Source organism: Stenella coeruleoalba, assembly GCF_951394435.1.
Source record: "Stenella coeruleoalba genome assembly, chromosome: 12".
Lineage (NCBI taxonomy): Eukaryota > Metazoa > Chordata > Mammalia > Artiodactyla > Delphinidae > Stenella > Stenella coeruleoalba.
This window is the reverse complement of record NC_137158.1, coordinates 52526400-52548221: the sequence shown is the minus strand read 5'-3', so window position 1 is coordinate 52548221 and position 21822 is coordinate 52526400. Positions and strand designations below refer to the sequence as shown.

The 21822-nt window shown below is 35.6% G+C and overlaps 1 protein-coding gene across 1 annotated transcript in view; it reads left to right on the top strand.

Annotated features, from left to right (window-relative positions):
* Positions 1–21822, top strand: part of TRDN (triadin) — a 372178-nt gene that overhangs the window by 147865 nt on the left and 202491 nt on the right. Inside the window, exon 10 of the mRNA XM_079939170.1 lies at positions 15132–15209. Within this exon, the coding sequence (XP_079795296.1) occupies positions 15132–15209 (78 nt within the window). The remainder of the gene's footprint in view (positions 1–15131; positions 15210–21822) is intronic.

Sequence of the window (21822 nt, the reverse complement as noted above, 5' to 3'; positions counted from 1 at the left end):
TGGTCAATCAGGCACGGCTGATATCTGGCATGGAAGAGAATCTTTGAAAGATTTAAAGTAGAACAATGACACAAAACCAGTATTTGAGAGAGTGTGATCAGGCAGCCCTCTGCTTAAGGTATTGAAAACAAGAAAATTTGTGCAATAGTGCTAAAGCGTTGAGTCTGAAACATGGTTTGGAAGGAAGTTGGGGCATATTTCACAAGCCATTTTTTCATGGGGGTGGTGATGGGAACTGTGTGTAAGTGACTTAAGAAATTAATATTGCAACTCAAAATACTGCAAACTATCTTGACAATTTAAGTTCACGCAAGAGGTAGAAACTTAAATGAGGTCTAGATATAAATAAGAAAAGTGAAATATGTGTGACTGTTGGTCAAAACCACAGTGTATGAAGGAAAGTGCTAGAACCAGACCTGTTTATAACCTAACAGACAGTAATTGCTTCCTTTTCTTCTTTGGCTGATTTCTGTTGTTTTGCATTGTTTTATTTTGGTTCTTCAGAAGTAGCCATTTAATGCATGAACATTACAGGCAGTGAGAACAGGTGGTTAGGCATACAGACTCCAGAGCCAGACTGCATGGTTTCAAATCTAGGCCCTGACACTTGCTTGAAATTATAACTTTAGTCAAGTTAATCAATCTCTTTAAGTCTCCATTTCCTTCCCTGTCAAATGAGGTGGATAATGGGATTGTTGCAGAATACATGAGCAGATGGTCAAAGTGCACGGAAAGGCCAAAGCTTTCCAAGTGCTTAGTTTTTTAGAACCACATCAACAGCATACTACACCAATTTTGCCCATTCTAGTCATCTGATGTCTTCTATCCTTGGTTCTACTATCTATATAATGTGGGTAATAATACATAATTTATAGTGTTATATTGAGGTTCATATGAAAAAATCCTGCATTATATGCATTAATGAGTTTGGTTTAAGTGTCATCTAGATGAGTTCTACGAACCACGTTAGATTCTGTAGATATAGCAGTGAACAAGTATGCGTGATGCCTACTTCTCCTTTAAAATAGGATAATAGATATTACTTTATAGGGTAATAATGGAATAATTCATGCATAGACACATATACTTAGAACACTACCTGACTATAATATGTACTATTTAGATGTATAGTGGTAGCAGTGGTGCTCAAATACAGCAAAATTACGGTTTTCTACCCACCACTTCTTATTATCTTTCCGATTTATCGTATATTATTATCATCCTCTCCCTAGCAAGTCTTCCTTTACTGCCCTATATACACCTTCAAGAAACATTTTCCTTGAAATCCTTGTTGCCTCATACCTTGCCAGATACATGCTATGTTTATTGAATTGAATTCATGATGTATAATATTTATGTCACTAAAAAAAATTACTGATGATCATCCCAGAGCAGCCCTCTTTATTCATTCCTAGAAATAATCTTGTTATTTAGAAAGATGACAGGTTTCTAAGCATTGCAAATAGGCCTTGTGTAAAGATTCTTAAAGGAGTTATTGGTAGTATCTCTAGAGACGGAGGCTCAGAATTAACAAAGCTGGGTTTGCTGTGTGTGTCAGTAAACTGCAGGCAGCATATAGAATTACACAGAAGTGAGAAAAAAAGAGAGAGAGCCTACCCTTCATTATAGGCGTGCATAGTTCCTGGACTTGGCCCCATGAAAGGTGCCTTCTGATTATTTGAAGTATGGGGAATCTATTTAAGATAAATGTATCCAATTTTCATAGTTGTCTCAATCAATCCATTAAACATTCTAGTCATTATAAATAGCTAGAATGTGCAGAAATAGATACAAGCACTTCTGAGTGGCCATGATTTCTCTGATGCTGCTACTACTCTCTCAGTCAGCTTCATTGTGATAAAGGGCATTAGGTTTGGGGAGAAGGCCAGTAAATAAGAAGAATTCTCTCCCCACAGTATAATGTTCATATCACTTTACTTTCTCTTTGTACATGTAAGGAGAACAAACTGAAGACCTAACATTTCATTTTTCTTGCTTTCTCAGAATTTGTCTCCAGCCCTTTTGAAAGAGGTGTCAGATTCTAGAGGAATGTCTTTGCTGTGAGGGAACTTGCATTACAGTGTCGTTTTGGTCTGGCCTTGTCACTATTAATGGCATGGACCTGCTGTCAGATAAGAATAAATTCCTTCTCAGGTAGCCTACCGGGACTATTCAAAGCTTGTTCTAAAATAGTCTGAAAAGGAACAAATAATACAGAGTAATTTGAATTGCTGAATGAGAAGCAAGGAAAATTAGGGCTTAATCAAAGAATTATCAAACTAATTAGGTGTTATTTATTAATGTGTCATGTCTTTTAATAATCTTATCTGTCGTTTATATGCAAGAGCGCAGATTAAAAAAGCATTCTAGTGATTATGTAAATATATTCCCCTAGTGCTATTCTAAGGTTCATTTGGGTGGCCCAGAAGATAAAGAATAAGGAATTTAGGGCTTTCTAACCATTCAACTAAATGCATAGTTCTTAACCCTTTTCTTAAGCAAGTCTTATTTTATTTTTTAGTTTTAAAAGCAGCCCTATTTTAAACATAGAAATAAGTATGCCCCATGCCTATTTTGATATAACTAATTATAAACTAAGTAGTTTGATATAGCTACTTTCAGAGAGACCTAATTTGGTAAACAAATATTCCTTGTCCATAGCTTTTATTCCCGTATAGGATGTTTGTGCAAGATGAAGACAATAATGAATTTTGCAATATTAACATTAACGTTATAGGCTGAAGACTGTTCAACCAGTCACTCAGGATTTTTTGATCAGTTCTATGACTGCTATTCTAGCCTAATGTATTTTATGTTTTGGTTTTCTAAAATATTCTATGTTGAGGCACTAATACTGTTTATTCCCACATAGTAGTAATAATTATTCCACATTTGAAGATAATATGTTTTGCCTCTTTATCTCCTCCTCAGCATCCAAGTTGATATGCTGAAAGTCGTCCTGTCAGTCTCCCAGCAGTTACTGAACCCCTCGTATGTACTCATTGCTGGTGGTCGTAACATGAGTTTCAAAGTAGAAGGAGGTAACGATCTAGTCAGAAGTTATTACAAATAAAACAATGAACAGTGTAAAGAAGCTTGGGGAGAAAAGTGGAAGAAGGTACTAATTAAAGACTAAACCAAAAAAAAAAAAAAGACTAAACGATATGATGCAGATTATACTCACTTATAAACACCTAGAGGAGAAAGAGCCGCAGAGGCTGGAACAGGCTTGATAAAGGTGAGGTCCTAGTATTTCATCAATGTTTATCTTCAGCTTTATTCTGATTGTTATTATTAGTTGTTTACGATGAGTTTAGTATTTATCCTTATTTAAGTGGTCAATTTTTTCAACCCAAGAGGGAAAAGGTAGTGATATAATTAGGTATACTTTTTTTATTTACAATACCTAGTGAGAAATAAATACAGGAGAAGAACTGAACAAAGTAATGTCTCATGTAGTTGTTATCTATACCGCACTGTGTCCTTCCAGATTAGACCCCATTATACTTTAGTGTCTGTCCTTTGTCATGCACACTTAATTATTTATATTACATTTCTCAAATCCCCACTACTCTCTTTTATTCAATATTTCTGCTTTGTGGTTGACATGGTGCTCTCCTGAAGAAAAAACTGTCACCTATAAACCATTTTCTTTCCAACCACTCACATTGTTTAGGTAATGAGCACGTGTTTGGTAGACAAGGTTTGTAACAACTGGAATCTCTTAGAAATAGACATAGAAAAAGCACCAACACTCTCATATTGAAACATCCAGTGAAAAACAAACTGATGATTTAATCTTGTCTTATATGAGGTTACATAAGATGTAAACCTTTTCCATTTTCTATTATTCATGACAATGATTACATTAATAATGATTTTTTCCCAGAGGAATATTTTTTGTGTAAATTATAAATAGCCTCCTGGCAGACACTGGATAAGCAGTGTGTATTTTTTTAAATGACAAAATAATATCAATTATACACAATTTAAAACAGGAAGAGAAGTTGGATGATTTCCAGATATGTCATTCAGTTGAGAATGTATTTGTGAATTTAATTGTGGTGTTAAGCCTATTACATAATAATTATTAACATGTCTCCATTTTATCCTTTATCTATTAAGCACAAGCATTGAAGTATTTAAACTTATGTTACCTGCCTGTAGTTGAAAAGATACGGAGTTTTATCATCTTTATTAAAGCACCCAGTAGAAAATTCTCCACTAAAACAAAATGTCAACCCCTTTTTTCTCTTCCTGAGGTAAATTCCAAAACCAGAAGATTCTTTATTAATTGACTCTAGGTTCTTCCTTAGGCTTTTCATATCTCTTTGAAATGCTTGTAACCATGGACTACTTTCATGTGTTAGAGACAATATGGGGGGAAAAAAGGAAAGAAATTTTCCTACAGGTGTACATAAAGAATAGGACAATGGCAGCATTCCGTCCCTTTGCCAAGTTCTGTGTGGTGTGGAAATAGCTATAGGGGGTGGTTGAAAGGTATCATACTGATTCTATTTTGTATGTATGAGATCTCTGTATAAAAGAGAAGGAACACTGTTTTTCAAATGCCATACAATAGCTTTAAAAAGTACCTCCCTGTATTTGAAGATAAGGAAATACACAATGAACCTTGAAAAACATGGCTTGCCTAGAACTGAAGAAAAACTCAGGAAGTCATCCAGACATTATTCTGTGTCTAACCTTAAAAGAGTTTGGGGGACTATTAGAGATGGTGATGACAACATTGACGATAGAAAAGATTTACCACTTACTGAGAGTTAACAGTGTACCAGGCACTGTGCTAAGTGCTGCACATGGAATTCACTGAATTCTCACCAGAACCTAGGAGGTGGGTTTAAGTTTCCCACCTCATAGATGAGGAAATTGAACCTAGAGGAAGTTGCAGAATTTGTTCGGATAGATGCTTATTGTCTCTAGCACTATAGGGAGAATTATAAATATTTTTTGAAAAGGGGGGGTCACTGCTTCTTAGGTTTTCTTTTTCCCTTCCTTTTCTCTACTCTGTAATTTAAAACAAACTCACAATTTCTATTTCCATTATAGTGTAAATTTGACATGTACTCCTAAATCTTGCCAATACAACTGCCAAAGAAAGCAGGCAATCTGCTGCTAACTATTAGCTGCCTTTGTTGGTTTGTCAGTGAAGGGAATCTGGTATAGAAAGTGTAAGCAGAGTGGACTGTGACTCCATACTCAAGAGATCAGATGGCTTCTCACCAGAATTACTGGAGGAATCTTGGATTATGGTTTACTTTTAAATTTCCTGGGTGTCTATTAAGCTGGCCATAAGGCCTGAAAAAATATCATCCAATTCCATCATTACATTTTTAGGTGAATTTTATTCTTAGTGGTTAGAGTGACAGCAAATTGAGATGGAAGAGAACATAGAGTAGATTTATCTCTAAGGTTGTTGGTAGGTCCTGATGTTATTGAGAATGAAAACAACAGATTCTAGTAGTTTAGGAATTGAGTTAGCAATTGACTGTGCCAGCTATTCTCTGTCAATAACATCTTTGGTAGAATCCTCAAGTCAAACAACCATAAAAGATATGAGACGGAAGGAGACATTATTTATTTTCCATGTTTAGATAGTTTACAAAAATGTCAAGCCTTCTACCTCTTAAGAAGTGAATTTGTTATTCTACTTGAAAGTTATTTTAATGCATTTTGTAAATGTAATGATTTTGTCTTGGGAGCCATCTTTTCTCTTATTTTCTCAACTTTCTGTTTGCTACTCACAGTCCCAATGATCAATAATTTGTTGTGACTTGATTTGCAGTCTTTGAATAAATCAATAAAGTGTGTTGGATCTCTGAAAAGTAAAACCAAATATAAAACCTGAAGTATTAGATTTTGACTTGAGAGCTATGATATATTGAATGTACTCATATTTAGGGATATGACATGTTATAATGACCTGGTTGGTAGACAACAACCTTCTTAGAACTGATACTTTTGTTTTAGTAGCAATGATCAATTAAATTAAGTGAATAATAGCTCATTATTCATTAGTCAGAAAGTTAGCATGTGATGGGGGTAGGGGCATGCTTAGGGATATAAATAAAACTTGAGATTTTTAACTCAAAATTTTATTGAAATTTTGTAACTTTTCTTAAAAATTATCCATTTTTAATTCTATTCAATTATGTCCTTAAAATTTTAAACATAATATTTTGAATATATGTCATGGAAAAATTGATTTCTAATAAGATAAGCCACTGTTATACTTCTGTCACTCAACTCACTTAGAGAATAGGCATCTCCATTTTGATAAAGAATGTTAAACATGTTTGACATTGGAGAACAGCATCTCAGAGACCTAATTTGAATTAATTGTAACTTTGAAAATTGAATTGACATAACTGATGGTCGAAAACATGTGTTAATTTGTATTTCAAATCATCTTCAAATGAAACAAGGATTAAAACATCCATTAAAAATATCATTACGCCATAATATAGGATACTGCACTTAAGATCTGTTTTCTTTTAATTATTATGAATGTCATTGACTATAGAATTCTAAAGCATAATATAACAACATAACATTTGTACTGAATTGAAATTGTTTAACATTATTCTAGATTTCATCATATATTTTGTTCATTGCTTGTCCTTCTTTGCTATCTCTAAAATAAATGCAGACAGAAAGACAACATGCTGCTGTGCAGAGCACTACATTGGGAATCCGCACTCATGGATCCTACTTATGTGTCACTTAGGTGAATTTAGCAAGTTGTTCATTTTCTTTGGGTTTCAGTGTTCTCAGTAAATTCTTGTTTCTTCTGGCACTAAAATCCTATTCAAGTTACATATGTAGGGACATAATTCTTTAAGCTTGAAGTATATACCACAATGGGTAATTTCATAGTCTTTCCACTTGAGGGTAACTGTAGATTCAGAATATATTGCAAGTGTTATATTTTGATTGAGCTGTTTAACTAATGAAGCTACCTTTCTAAATCTTTGAACTTTCAGCTCAGTTTTTCCCACTAATCGTGGATAAAAGTGTTAATGTTTCACTTTCATTGAAAGATTGGTACTCATAAACAACTTGGTAAAGAGTCTCACAGGAAGAAAATGAATACTTTGGTCTGGAACTCTAAATAATTGAAAAATAGAAAACCAAAAAATAAATAAGTAAAATTTTATTATTTTTAATATTTTGTTGAAACTATTTTGTACTCTACCAAGAACTAAAAATACTGTGATTTGCTCTGTTCATATTCAAACACTCTAGAAACAGTATAACAGAGTAGCATTTAGCAACGTTCATTTATTCATTCATTCATATAATCATTCATTTTCTCCTTTATTCATTTTCCTTTACCAAATATGTATTGTCATTCCAGATTCTGTTCTCAAGTTGCTGTAGTCGAATGAGGATAAAAAAAACAAAAACAGCAACAATAACAAAAAATCCCAGCACAGACTTGTAAATAAACAAATGTATTGAGAATCAGACAATAAAGTGTACACTGGGTACTCTGGGAGCATAAAGGTTGTGAAGGGAGTGGGTAGAGGGAATCAAAGAAGAGATGAAAGACATTTCATTGGATGACTCCATGGCAAGTAGGATATTTGCATCCTAAGTACATGAGACAGTTTTTATTTTTATAAATTGAGACTGCAGTCCATCTGATATGCCTCATTAATCTCTTTTCCTATCAGCTTTGGCCTTTGTACTAAAAGAAAAACATACAATTCATATTACTTATTTGTCTGTTTCTCCCATCTTTACTGTCTGCCTGTTGCCTCACCTTATGTATAAATATGATTTGCTCTGGGGTTGACAGAGATATAATTTGGATAGCTAGAAGGGACTATTTAGGAAAAGTGAAGAAATAGTAATTCTGAAAGTCTTGAAAACCTTCCACTAGACAGTCTATCTAGAATTGTCAAAATGAGGTCAGGTAACTAAATGTGCTACTTGAGGTCAATTTAGTACCTAATTAAATAGAACTTGACCACTGAAGAAAACTATGAGACTTTTCATCTTAGGAAGTGAATATTTAAAGATCTTCTAAGAGTTATGAGTCATTTATGCCAATAGATAAAATAATTAGCATTTATCTTCACCTTCCAAATAAATATTCAATAAATAGAAAAATGAAATGGAGTGAAAAACCTTTATCTTAAATGCTCTTGAAGCATGACCTTGGTTAGGCCACCTGTCCTTCTAGAGACCATTTTTTTCCACCTGAAACATTAGCGTGTTGGAATAGCTGATTTCAAAGATCTCTTCCACACCCCAAAACTCTATGGGTATGATTCTGTGCATTTATTTTTGTTAAGTCCCAGACATCAGGTATTCTGTCATAATCAAGGTACAAGGATAAATGGAACAATGATATGATCTTGAATCAATCTTATTTCCTTTCTTTAGTTGGCTTTTCCATGGAAGAATTATTTCTACCTTATAAATTGGAGATGAAGAAGAAAACATACTAATACTACCTTTATCACTTTTAATCAAGAGAATGTATGGGCCTTCCCTGGTGGCGCAGTGGTTGAGGGTCCGCCTGCCGATGCAAGGGACACGGGTTCGTGCCCCGGTCCGGGAGGATCTCACATGCTGCGGAGGGGCTGGGCCCGTGGGCCATGGCCGCTGAGCCTGCGCGTCCGGAGCCTGTGCTCCGCAACGGGAGAGGCCACAGCAGTGAGAGGCCCGTGTACCGCAGGAAAAAAAAAAAAAAAAGAATGTATGAAATATGTATTTGGCAACTATTCCTTTTCATCAAAGCAAATATGCAAATATATAATAACACATGGAAATATTAGGGAAGCTTTTTATCAGGATGCCAAGAAACCTTTCCAGTAGAAACATTTGGGCCTGGAGGATGCTCTTTGATCTAAGAACTTGAAGCTTATGGTGTTTTAAACACCCTATAGTAGGGTTGCATAGCCAATTTATACTAAAGAATCCATTTGCTTAAAATTTTTCTAAAATCATGAAAAACATCTTGAAAATTAATTACCAATATGATATATTTTTGCAATAATCCAACAAAGTATGGCTTCAACTTCAGTGTCTTCTATATAAGTCCTCTGGCAAAATTGAAAACTACATAATTCAAGTGACAACAATGACTAAGTAATTAGTCCATAAACAGCATCTAGCTGAGTAAACAGGAAATTTCCTGCCCTTATCTGAGTATTACTTTTCTCATTCATTCCCAGATGCTCAAGCCAAATTGTCAGTCATCCTTGATTTCTTTCCCTCACTTACCATATCAAATTCATTTAAAAATCCTATTGGGTTTGTGTCAAAATGTACTCTGAGTCCATCCACTTATCTATAATTTCTATGTTTTTCATTGCCCATATCTTTAAAACTGCCACCCGTTACTCTAAATAGCATTCCTTATTACCCTTCCTTGATACATTTTTAATAGGATACTGATTTCCATTTTACTTATTTCGTTGATATTTTTTCTCTCTGCCCAGTAGAATCTCAGCTCCACAAAATAGGTGATTTTGTCTATATTGGTCACTGCTATAACTCCATATCCTAGGAAAGTGCCTAGTACTGAGTAGGTACTCATGTACATTTTTTGCGCAAACAACTGAATCTCCACTGCAACCACCTAGACCAAGCTCATGTCATCTCTCACCTGGGTTATTTCAATAGTCACCAATTGATCTTCTGCTGCCTCTCACAAGCTTTCCTCTGCAAACATTGTGTCTCTTCACACAGCAGCCGATGATCTTTTAAAAACCTACATGTCGTACTAAAACACTTCAAAAGCTTACTGCTGCCCTTAGAACAAATCCAAACTCACTGGAACAGCCGAGAGTGCTCTAATATGAGCTTGCCTCTGCTTTCCAGCACCAATGACCTTTAAGCAAGCCAGGCTGGCTCCTAACTTGGGCATTTTGACTTGCCTTTCCCTGCCAAGAATCTTTCTATCGGACCTCTTCTGAGGTTTGCTTCTCTGTGTTCAAGTCAAAACTCAAGTGTCTCCCCCTTGGAGACAGAGCCACTTCATACATTACGCACTTGTCCTGCAGTTTGTATACTTACACAAAGGCCCCCTGCTCTTCTCTCCTCCTCAAGACTCGGACTGGAGCTGCAACTGACCAGGGTAAGAGCTGCCTCTTAATTTTGCACTAAGCAAGCCCTCCTGTTCAGACTTTGCCACCTTGGACAGCACATACCCAGAAAGGAGACTTTTTCTAATTCGCACAAATCTTCATAGGTTAGTGGAGTCCTGCTCAGTACTGACCCCATTCTTCCTTTTCTAACCAATTTAGTGTCATCTCTTTCCCACAGTCATTGTCTGCCTCACCACTCTGTTTTGATGTCCCTACCTTTCTGAGGTCAGAAATTATCTGTCTTGCTTGTTTATCGCCTGTCTCCCTTCATCTTTAATGTAAGCTCCATAACAACAGGGTCCTTCTTTGTCTTCCCTGTGGTCCCTCACTGATGTCATTTGTACAGTTATGCCCAGGAACACTCACAACAACCCAGCTGGAAGAGACATTACGGTTCTTGTTTTACCTTGAAACAACTGAGACCTCAGTTAAGTGATGATTGCCTGTTTACGTATACCCTTCACAAGATTGAGTACAAGGAATGCAAAGTGGGAGGTATAAAGATGCCTATGACTGGAGTAAAAACCTTGATCCATCCACCCCATACAAACTCCTGAACTTCAGATTCCTAATTCCTCATTTCATAGTCAGATTCGCGAGTCTGGGATTATTATATTAGTGGTGTCTTAGTTTTGTTTTAAATAAATAGGGTGGGAAAGGGAGGAGTGGTTGACGCTCTAAATTCCTCCGGTCCCTTCTCTCCATTTTGTAAGTGGTCCAAAAATCCAAGGGAGAGAAAGAGACACTCAGTAAGGAAACTTGAAGATCAACGTGTCCCTATTTTAATAAGGACGCTAGCACAATTACATGTATCAGCCTAAAATATAAACCGTATTTTCATTTTATTTTAGTATTTGTTCAATGCTAAACTTTGAAAATATTATTCTATATGTTACAAAAAATGTCAGTCTAGGAACCTTGTGCCAATAAATAAAAGTAATACTATTGCTTTAACACACTTGACAATAATTTTCTTACTAAATTCAGATCTTCCCATTTTATGTTCAGTCACAGATTCACAAATGATTTAATGATGCTGACAGAATGAATTGGGATAGGAATTTGTAATTATTCATACTTTTTAATTTTTCAAGATGTAAATGAATTTTAACTCAGCAGTCATTTACTAGAGTGACACCTTCTCTGTCACGAGATCTATGGCCATTCATTGTTTGCAGCACAGGAGGCCTTTCAAAGAGTTTGTAGTCTTCTGGGTGAACTCAGTACCTCTAGGAAAATGCAGTGGAGGCCCAAGGTAAAATAACTCTCATGCATTAGCATAAAAAAACTCCTCAACATTTGTTTCAAGATTTAGTTGCTAGACTTTAGTTGCCTAGAAATGGTTTAGAACGAGGAAATCTCCTTTGATAAAAAACTGGGTAAATTAAACTTTAGTGTAGTGAATTGCTTTTTCCTTCACATTACCTGAATTCTGCTCACAGCCTCCTTCTTGACTTGAGATTCTGAGTCATTCCATTCATCTTTTCTAGCAAAGTAAAGAAAACATCTGTAACTTAGAATATTAGAAGGAATGCACACTGTATACTATCCCCAGTGGAATTTGACTAAACAATCATAACAACTTGGGTGACAAAAAACTCAGAACAGTAAAATATTGGCAGCTTACAAACATGCAATTCAGGTATTATGGAAATAAGCCAACCAAAATCAGTCAAGGAACAAAAAGCCATTCACTATGTTTGAATGTCAGAGGGGTTTTCGGGTAATAGCTTGTAAAATGAAGGGCACCTTTAGAGTTCCAATGTAAGTTTCAACAACCTGAATTCTCCCTTCAGAGAGTAACAATCTTCAGGAATTCCAAAGAAATATGTTCCTAATAAAATGATAAGCCTCTTTCCTGTAAATGAGTTCTGCTATTTCTGTCATGTTTAATTTTATCTGTTGTTATGTCTTTGTTTTCTTACTTCAAAAGTCTGTTTCAAGTCCTCTTGTATAATTAGATGGAATATAAATTGTAAATACATTGTAGGAAAAAGAATATTCTGAGTATTTACTATGTGTTAGATGCTTCATCACTTAATCCTCACAACAGCCCTGAAAACTCTCCTTATTTTATAAAGGCCCATACGGCTTGGGTACTTCATGAAATTTTCAAATTCACACAGATTGTAAGTGTTGGAGCTGAAACTCTCATATTTATCTATTTGACTACAACCATGTAGTCTTTATACTAAACAACATTGCTATCATTATAAAATTCTATTATTAATGTAACATTATATTCATATAAATTCATAAATTATTATATTCATATAATATTGTATATATTCATTCATATATCAAAATGGTCTCTGATTTCAATAGCATTCTCTAAAGGAAGGCTTTTCTGTAAGTCAGTACTGGAGAGTCATGTGTCATTCTCAAGTATGACATGCCTGATTTGTTTTGGTGACCCCTAGCAAAACAATAACTTTTCCTGAGCTAGTAATTCCCCTGCCAGGGCTACCTAGCACTGTCACTATGGAGGCAAATGGACATCTGGCTTTTTCTTTTTCTTGTGGTGTTACTTCCCGACTTCATCCACTGCGTCACCATCATGCAGTTAGCCATTTTAGGGAGTGTAATATCGCTGATTACAGCGAGAGAATTTCTCTACGACTGATTACAGTCGTAGAGAATTTCTGATATAAACTGGATATTTTACTTTATGCTGCAGAAGCACCAGTTTGATCGTTTTAATAGTTCTATGTATTTTGGCATCCAGGCCTTTTTTCCACCAGATACTCTCTGTCCGGAATCCCTCCCTCTATTCCTCCATTCTTTACCTGGGAATCTCCTTTTAGGCCTTTAAATGCGAGAATCTTTCTGTGACATCCCCTCTGTGTATATTATTTCCCATCTTCACACTGTATTATAATGATCTGTCTGTAAGTCTATTTTAGCCATTATATTGGGAACTTCTTATAGGCAGAGTTGGGGTTTAATGGTTCTTCAGTGCTGGGATATAATAAGTGCTCACTAAATTTAAAAAAAATATAAAATAATGACCTCATAGTTCCTCCAGGAAAATATAAGAGTATTTTGTAGTCTAAATTATGAATTATTCCCTGGGGAAAGAATTGAATACATTTAAAAATAAATTCCTATATTGCTTATGAAGACTATGATTATACATCACTACTGTTCAAGAAAGTATTTGACAAGAGAGAAAGCAGTTTAGTTTGAACAGGCAGGATTCCATGAAGATACTTTTGAAAGCCTTAGTATTCAGAAACGATTTATATATATTCATGGTCACTTGTATTTTAAGCTTTAGTTATTTAATTGACTCCTTCCTCAATCTTTTGATAGATTCTCCCTAGGTTTTGCAAACTACAAAATACCATCCTATTTTAGAAACAGTTTTTCAAGAACAGCTCTCAAGAAAGATTTGGGAGTGAATTTCCCCAAGTATACATCCATTTGACTTACAAAGACGGTGGAAACTCAGGGTGGAAGCTCCATGCCTCTGTCTCTCTCCAGCTGCAGAACCCCTTATATGTGATGACCCCTTACATGTGATGACCCTTTGCCTGCCTTAGGAAGTCTGAGAGGAGCTTTCGGCACCTCAAATCCACTTCTTAGGAGCTGAGCACCTGAATCCCTGTTCACTTCAGTTTAAAACTGCAAAAGGAAAATTATACCTACATCCTAAGCATCTTGTAAAAATTAAATGACAATACATCAAAACTGTTTGGGATCGTTCTAGGCACATAGTAAGCAGTATATAAATGTTATCCAGGGAAAAACAATGTGGCTCAAACTCCTTTTTTAGTTTGCCCATCCTTACCTTTGCTTACTGAAAAAGGAAATTCCATGTTGCATTATGTTTCCATCAAATCTTTGCTTTCATGAGGAAAATAATTAATACTAATATGGATGGATACTTTTCTAGGTATATGGCCTGCATGTCATGGAACAATATGCTTTGCTTTTGTGCATACTTGAACATGCTCAAGAATCAACCTGGATGGGTCTAACAGCTAGAAGAAAGTCCTATGATGAGTGGAGACTAACCTCTTCTACTCAGCTTGACGGCCTGGGATTCCTCCCTTCTCGCCACCACAGACGGTGGTGTGTGTGTAACTCAGGTTGCTAATGCACAATTCACCAAAGCAAACTAATTTTGACAAATTATAAAAAAGGAAGACTTCCAGTAAGTAGGCAGGTCTGCTGACATTTGATAATATCTAGTTGTCAGTGAGATTTTAGAAGGTGCATATGCCCGCGTTGATTCTTGGACTTAAAAGAAACACAGAGCAGGAGTTTATGGAATGAAAATGAATGATAAAACATTTTGTAAGCATTTCATATGAGATCGTATGTTAGTTAATGTTTACAGTTCATGGCTGGGATGTTTTTGGTTAATTAAAGAAATCACTTGGGATAAGGAAGTACTCAGAAACGATTGTGGGTTTTTATGGTGCATAATAAGCCCAGAGACTTGAGGCAGGCTTTCAAGTTTCTATAAAACTGAATATATTTTCCCTTTGGCCCATTATTTACTTAACTGCAGGTCATTTATTTCGGCAGGAGAAAATGTACCTGTTCAATATCAAAAGGCCTATGAATTTTAACCTTCTTTCATTCCTTTATTATATCATTTGAGAATTTTTAGCTAAATGAAAAAAATGGTGATTTTTCTATATATTAGGATTCCTCTTAGCTTCTGTGATTTTAGTTTCCATAACTTGAAGTGCATATTGAAAATAAATTGCTTTATTTGATTGCATGTAGGTTTTCCATTAGTGAAGTCCAGTAGATGTATTTGACATTGTGTATACATCTAAGAAAAGAAATATTTTCAGAAATGGCTCTGAAGATAACTGAATCTTTGTATGTATCCACTTAAAGATCTCACCTAATAACAATTTTCTTATTGCATAATAATATGAATTATACTTTGGATTATGAATTATGCATGTTGGGGACAGATCTAGAGCTATTTTAGTTGTGCATATTAAATTTATTAACACTTTTTGTTCAATACCTACTCCTGCATTGTGTGCACAGGACAAAGCCCAGCCATACCACCTCCATTACCAACACAGCAAGCTTCTGGACCCACTTTGGCATCACCAGCTCTTGAAGGCAAGTATTTTATTTTATTTTTCGAAAGATCGTCTCTATTGTAGATAAAATAGAATATAGAGAAACAAAGCAAAATAGCAGTAGCAGCAACCACAAAATCCATATTTTCTCAAATAGTTTTAGTATGTCTAAGCTACAGTTTACTCTTCCAAAAAATTACAATTTGCTCCTTTTTAGAACACCAAAAATTTCCTCCTAAGATTTTATATTGGTGACCATCACCTTCCAGAAGGATGACCTGCTTCATACCCTGGAAATCAAGCCAGAAAGTATAGGGACAAATGGACAAGGATATGCCTTGCAATTCCTGTACATAGAACTCAAGAAAATATCATATGATCATTATCGGGAATCATACACTCATGTAACCTATTCTCTCCTCTATACCTTATTTATCTTCTCTCCCCTAAACCCACTCCCAAATGAATCTCCAATAACTACGAGAAAACGGCTGAGATTTTCAGTTCATCTCATATATCCTCCAAACCCCTCCTATAAAGATGACCCAAGCCCTGTTGATAATTTCTTGTTTCTTAGAAAGATGGTGGTAACTCTGTGCCTTGGAAATAATATAGTGATTAACAGCCTGTGTTCTACAATCAAACAGATCTGGGTCCAAATTCTGGTTCTACCCTTTTCTACCTGGATGACCTTAATGTGATACCTAAACTTTCAGGCTCTTTATTAGTGAAATACTGATACTCATAATACTACCACAGAGAGGTGCTGTAAATGTAGAATAAAACTATAACAATTGCAATTTTTATTATTATATTTGATATTGATGAACTTAGAATTTCTTAAATGTATTTTATTGGCTTAACACAACTGTCCCCAAAGAATAGTTTGTAGATCACCAGCATTAAAATCAATTGTAAAGCTTGTTTAGAAAATGCATATTCCTGCCACATCTTAGATCTAGTGAATCAGATCTGGCAATTCAGAGAGGAAAATTTATATTTTTAACAAACTCTTTAGTTGAGCCTTGTACACATTAAATGTTAAGAAACTTTGATTTATATTTATGTGTAAAAATTATTACAAATCCAACCGTTTTACACCAAACATCTGAATTTGGTAGCCTGCTTCAAATAGTTTATTTATTTATAAATTAAATCTGAATGCCTTGGTAACAGATGCATTGTCTCATTGACCACAGACCCAACAATTGATTGGCTATACGTTTATATTTTGGGCAATACATTTATTTATATTACAGTCAGCAGCCAGGGAAGGATTTTAGAAGCTGAGCAGGTGAAGTTTTTCTAAGTTTATGTTATAATACCAGCATGTTCTATCTACTTTTCTGGCCAGATCCTGACCAAATTATGCCTGTGGCTGTGCTCTCTTCAACTCACATTTATTTAGAATATTATTATGTTGGCTTTACTTATATGCATTTCACATTTGACATTTCAAAACGCTTTGAAGTAGACATTATTAATGATTAGAAAATCTAAGCTTGCAGTTTTTTTTTGCTAAATTAGTGAACAGCAGGACTGGGATTCTAGCCCTGAATTTCTAGTTCTATACCCAGAGATCCTTCTATCATATTACTGTGCAGACTTTGGAGTTAGAGGATTCTAACTTCATGTCTTCTGAGACATCAGCAACTTTGGTAAAATGAAGACATGACATTTTGTGCTTTAGATTCCATGCAGTTCTGTGATAGAAATATTGTGTTCTGATGTCAGTCAAGAGTACGCTAGCAATGTTTATCAAAATCTAATGTGCACACAAATAACCTGGGGATCTCTGACAATGCAGATTCTGATTTGGTTGGTCAAGGGTAGGGCCTTAGATTCTTCATTTTTACCCAGTTCCCAAGTGTTGCTGCTGCTACTGGTCCAGGAACTCATCTGTATAGTAAATCCCTAGTGATTTAGGAGGAAGGTGGAGAGCAATTGAATAATCCTAAAAATACTTTCAATTTAATATTAGTTACCTAAATGACCTATTGTTGGCCAAATGTCCTTCAGAATGACTGGAATGACACACATGGAGAAATTCTGACTGCTAGTTGTCTGGGAAAAAGCAAAAGGTTTCAAGCCACATACCTAACTAAGCATTGTAGAAAGGCTCAAAAGAGAGCAAGAGAAATACCACTGGGAATTGGGGGAAAGGTTACATTATACTTGTAAATTGTAATAACCTATTATGTAGTATGTAAAATATTTTGATTTGGTCAGCTACAAATTGAACGAATTAGCAGTTGCAAGTTTCAAATAAAAATCCCATACAATCTGCAAGTTAGTACTGTGTCAATACCAATCTGAAGAAAAGAATTTGTTTGGTTATTAGAGACCATGATTTAATGAAAAGTTCACGTAATGTCTCGCTCCAAGAGTCCAAATCAACAATGCTTCTTGAATATTTAAAGAACAGTCCAGATATAGTCCAAGGTTTGAAACTTTCGTCTCCCATCCGAGTCAGCTAAAGACACATTTATTTGCCCCACACGGGTCTTTTATTTATTGATTTTTGAATGTGATCATCTTAGATAGGGTGAGCTTCCCACTGTCTCCATTGGCTTTCACCCCTCCTTCTCCCATTCACTCACTTGGGTCCAGACTTACTTCGTGTGTGTGACAATTATGTAAAGACAGTTTCTTCTTAACATAATAATTTCTTAAATTCCTGATCAACCTTGGTGTCTTAGTCTGCAAGGGCTGCCATAGTAAAATACTACAGACTGGATGGCTTGAACAACAGAAGTTGATTTTCTTACAGTTCTGGAGGCTGGGAGTCTCAGCTCAGGGTGCCAACATGATTAGGTTCTAGTGAGATCATTTCCTGGCTTGTATATGGCCACCTTCTTGCTGTGTCCTCGTATAGCAGAGAGAGCACTCTGGTGTCTCTTCCTCTTCTCAGTAGAACACCAGTTCTATTGGATCGGGACTCCACCCTTATGATCTCATTTAAGTTTAATCATCTTCTAATCCAGTTACATGGGGGTTAGGGCTTCAACATATGAATTTTGGAAGGACACAATTCAGTCCATAGCACTTGGTAACCTCTAAGCTTAGTTAATGTATAAGTAAAGCAACTTAAATATTTACCTCATATAATTTGTTTAGTTTAATAAGCTGTTTAAATATTTCTTTTCCAGTAATCAATGATTTTGCCTTTTTCATTTCTGTGATACCTGATTTTCCAACACCATAAATTCCCAACTTGCATCATCTTCTGTACATGCTTATAATTGATGAGTTAAATATTTAAAAAATTTTAGTATTAGTTACCTATTTTTCTTAACTGAACTCACATATCACTGAGCTTATACTGAAGGTAATAAGCTTCAAAAACTCTAAGTACTCTCATTATTGACTACCGACGTGTATCATTTATCTAGCTAGTAAGTAAATGACTTGGAAAAACTTTATAGTCGGAGAGAGAGAGGGAGAGATCAGAGTTATATTTCTTTTAGCATTTGGACTATAATAGCTTATGTGACTTGAGATAATTAGACAAAAAACTGACAAGTGACCATCTCACTGCCCAAATATTCACAGAACAAGAGATAGCCTATAAATAATAGTGTCACCTTTAAGTTTCATCAGATTTTAATTCTGTTGTTGTTGTGAGACAGACATAAATCAGGGAGCTCCAATTCCCCAATTTGAGGCAGATTTTGATAGATTATTCAAATATTTGACCCTAGTTTACCTCCTGGAAGAGATTCATAAAGCACCCTGTAGCAAATGTTTTGCCTATCAGTCTGTCACTTGGAAAAGAATGTGTCATTTGTTAAGTGGGACCCTTAGGTTCTATTGTTAATATTTAAAGAGCAGTTTTATTTACATTTCATCCTGGAGCCCAACACTACAGTTTAAGTAAATAACCTAACAGTGTTGCAGGATTACAAGGCTTTTGTCAGTAGTATCCACTTTTTATCTGCAGAAAGACACAGTCTGCCCTGAGAGTGCTGGTACTAGGCAGCTTCCCAAGGAGTCCACGTTATCAGGCGATGCTGAGATCATGGGCTTTGTCAGGGCTTGCAGATGTGCTGCCTGTGCCTTCATTAGCATAATTGATTAGGAACTAGGACATATTTAGTATTAATCAAGCTGTTTTTAGTGAGGCTGATTATGCACAGTCCTTGATGCACTATTTCAGTCTGGAACTTCCTTAGGACCAAGTTGCAAGAAAATGGCATTATGTAAAAAGGAACTTACATGTGGCACTAACTTATGCCCTTTGATTTGAGGAATACAGTTATAACAGGTCAAAATGTGGGAACTTAAATGTACTTTGCATTTTAATGTTTTGAAGAAAAGGAGGGCTTATATATAGACTAGATTATTAAGTTTGCTCACAGGAGATTGGAAACAATTTAGGATTTTATCAGCATAAATCTAAAAAAAACATGGACTTTGTTATGGGTGAAAGCATTCTACACCTCTCTGAAGCCCTTAAAAGCTTCCTTTGTGCTTTCATAGCACTTAAAACAATAAGTTTCTCACAACACTGGCTTCATTCTGTTAAGTATCTGTGCACTTCTTATCTTGGGTCACTTATCTAATGCCTGGAAGTTGTGTCTGGCCTTCCTAGAATTTCACTCCTCTCCGCATACCAGACACTTTGTACACTGTAATGAAATTCTATTGCTTTGAATCTTTGGGTATAAAGACTAATTGTATATTAAATCAGTTGTTTTCTTTGACTCCTACTACTGTATGTTTTAGAATATGTTTGGCGTTTGGCCAGGGAAATTGGCTACAATAGCATTGAAAAGATCTTGTATAATGACCACCCCAGGCAATCATTTTGGTCATTGTTATCAATTTGCATTTTATTATGGACATAACTTAACTGGAACTAACTTAAATAGAGAGCCACCTTCAATATAATAGTAATTCTTATGATCTTTCACAACAGTGTTAAATTTTGTGACGAATTAATTCTTCTGTCTATTGTGAGCTCTCACTGGTCTTGAAAGGCTTGCAAGTTCCAAAGGCCACTATAGTTATCCATATATTCCACAAATGAGACAGATCTATGCCCCCTTCATCAAATGGTGCCTTATTATATTCACATCACAGGTGGTTTCAACCCTTAGCGTGAGAGCCCGTTTATCAGCAAATGTTTGTCAGAACTGTATTTCTTAGGAGAGATTAGTTCCTGACTGCTCTCCAAGAGTCCTCAGTGATTAAACAAGACAGCTTCAGGCAACATTTTCCATCCCCTCCCCAATCATCAAAAAAGCTGCTTCATTAAATCTTTGTATAAGTACGATTACTGGATATCATCCTGTTGTCCTGTAATCAACAACGCTGGAAAACTTTTCTTTCCTCCTAGTCAACACAACCCCCTCCCCCACTACCAAACACCACATTTTATGTTGTTGATTCCTGAAGAATTAAAGACTTCCATCCACATGTAATTACTGGACGTTCAATGTAAAATGGCCACACCTCATCTATTGTGGCAAAGATGTGGAAAGAAGAGGTTATGTGATCTCTTATTAGTTATATATCTTATACTTAATTACTTTTAATATTCCATTACAAACATATAGTTGGCATTAATGGAGCCAAATAAAGTAAGGTGAATGAATACTGTATACCCTATCATCTTCTTGAATAAACATGTAACTGGTACTAACTTAGTATTGCAGTCGTGAATAATATAAATGCCATCACCCAACAGTGGGCAAGAGAACTCTAGAGAGACGACTAAAATCCCAGCTTCCAACCTGCAACTTTGACACTAATCAGTTGTATTATCTTTGACAAATCGATTCACTTTTTAGGGCCTCCACTTCTTCACCTGTCAACTGTGGGGACTGAATTTAAATGGTCTTTTCTGCTTTCACACCCAGATATTTCAAGCTTATTTTTTTCAGGTTGGTGCATTAGTAGTAAGCTACATTAAGAGCAGAGTGAAGACTCCATGGCTTGGCACAGTGTTTAAATAGCTACCACAGGTGTGTGAGGAAGGTATGGCCGTGGCTTAGATAGAGATGTCCCACTTGGGCCAACCAGGCATGTCCCTATGAAATGGATAATACTATGAAGCATTATTTTCTGGAGTTCAGAAGTGCGTGGTACAGATAATAAGGGCTATAAAAGTTAGGAGGAAGATGATATACGTGTGAAGCAAGGCTATGAGGTGAAATCACAAGATTTGCATTGGGCCATAAAGAGTAAGTTGGTAGGATTTGTGCAGAGGAGAAAGGAGCAATATAGGAAACTTACTACAAGATGATTTCTTACCATAGGGTGCATTCGAGGACAGTGTACTACAGGAGCTAGTAACGTTTTATTTACAGTTCTATTAAACTGAGAACTTTATTGTCTTAGCTCTTCATTGAGACATATCCTGAGAAGCAAAAAGCATAAAATAATAAAATTGAATTTTGGCCCAGGTTCTTATTCCATTAACTCTATGACACAGTTAATCTTGAACTTTAGGGCAATGCAATATTTTTCTTTGTTTTGAGGTGAAATAAACTCATATCTTTGGGCAATTTTTAATGGGATTGACCTTTAGTTATAAATTTTGATAATACAGATAAACCATACTACTTTTAGTACCTATTTTACTTAGAAAGTTGCTATGAGGAGTGAATGAAACAAGGTATATAGCAACTTAGCACAATTAGGTACTCAGC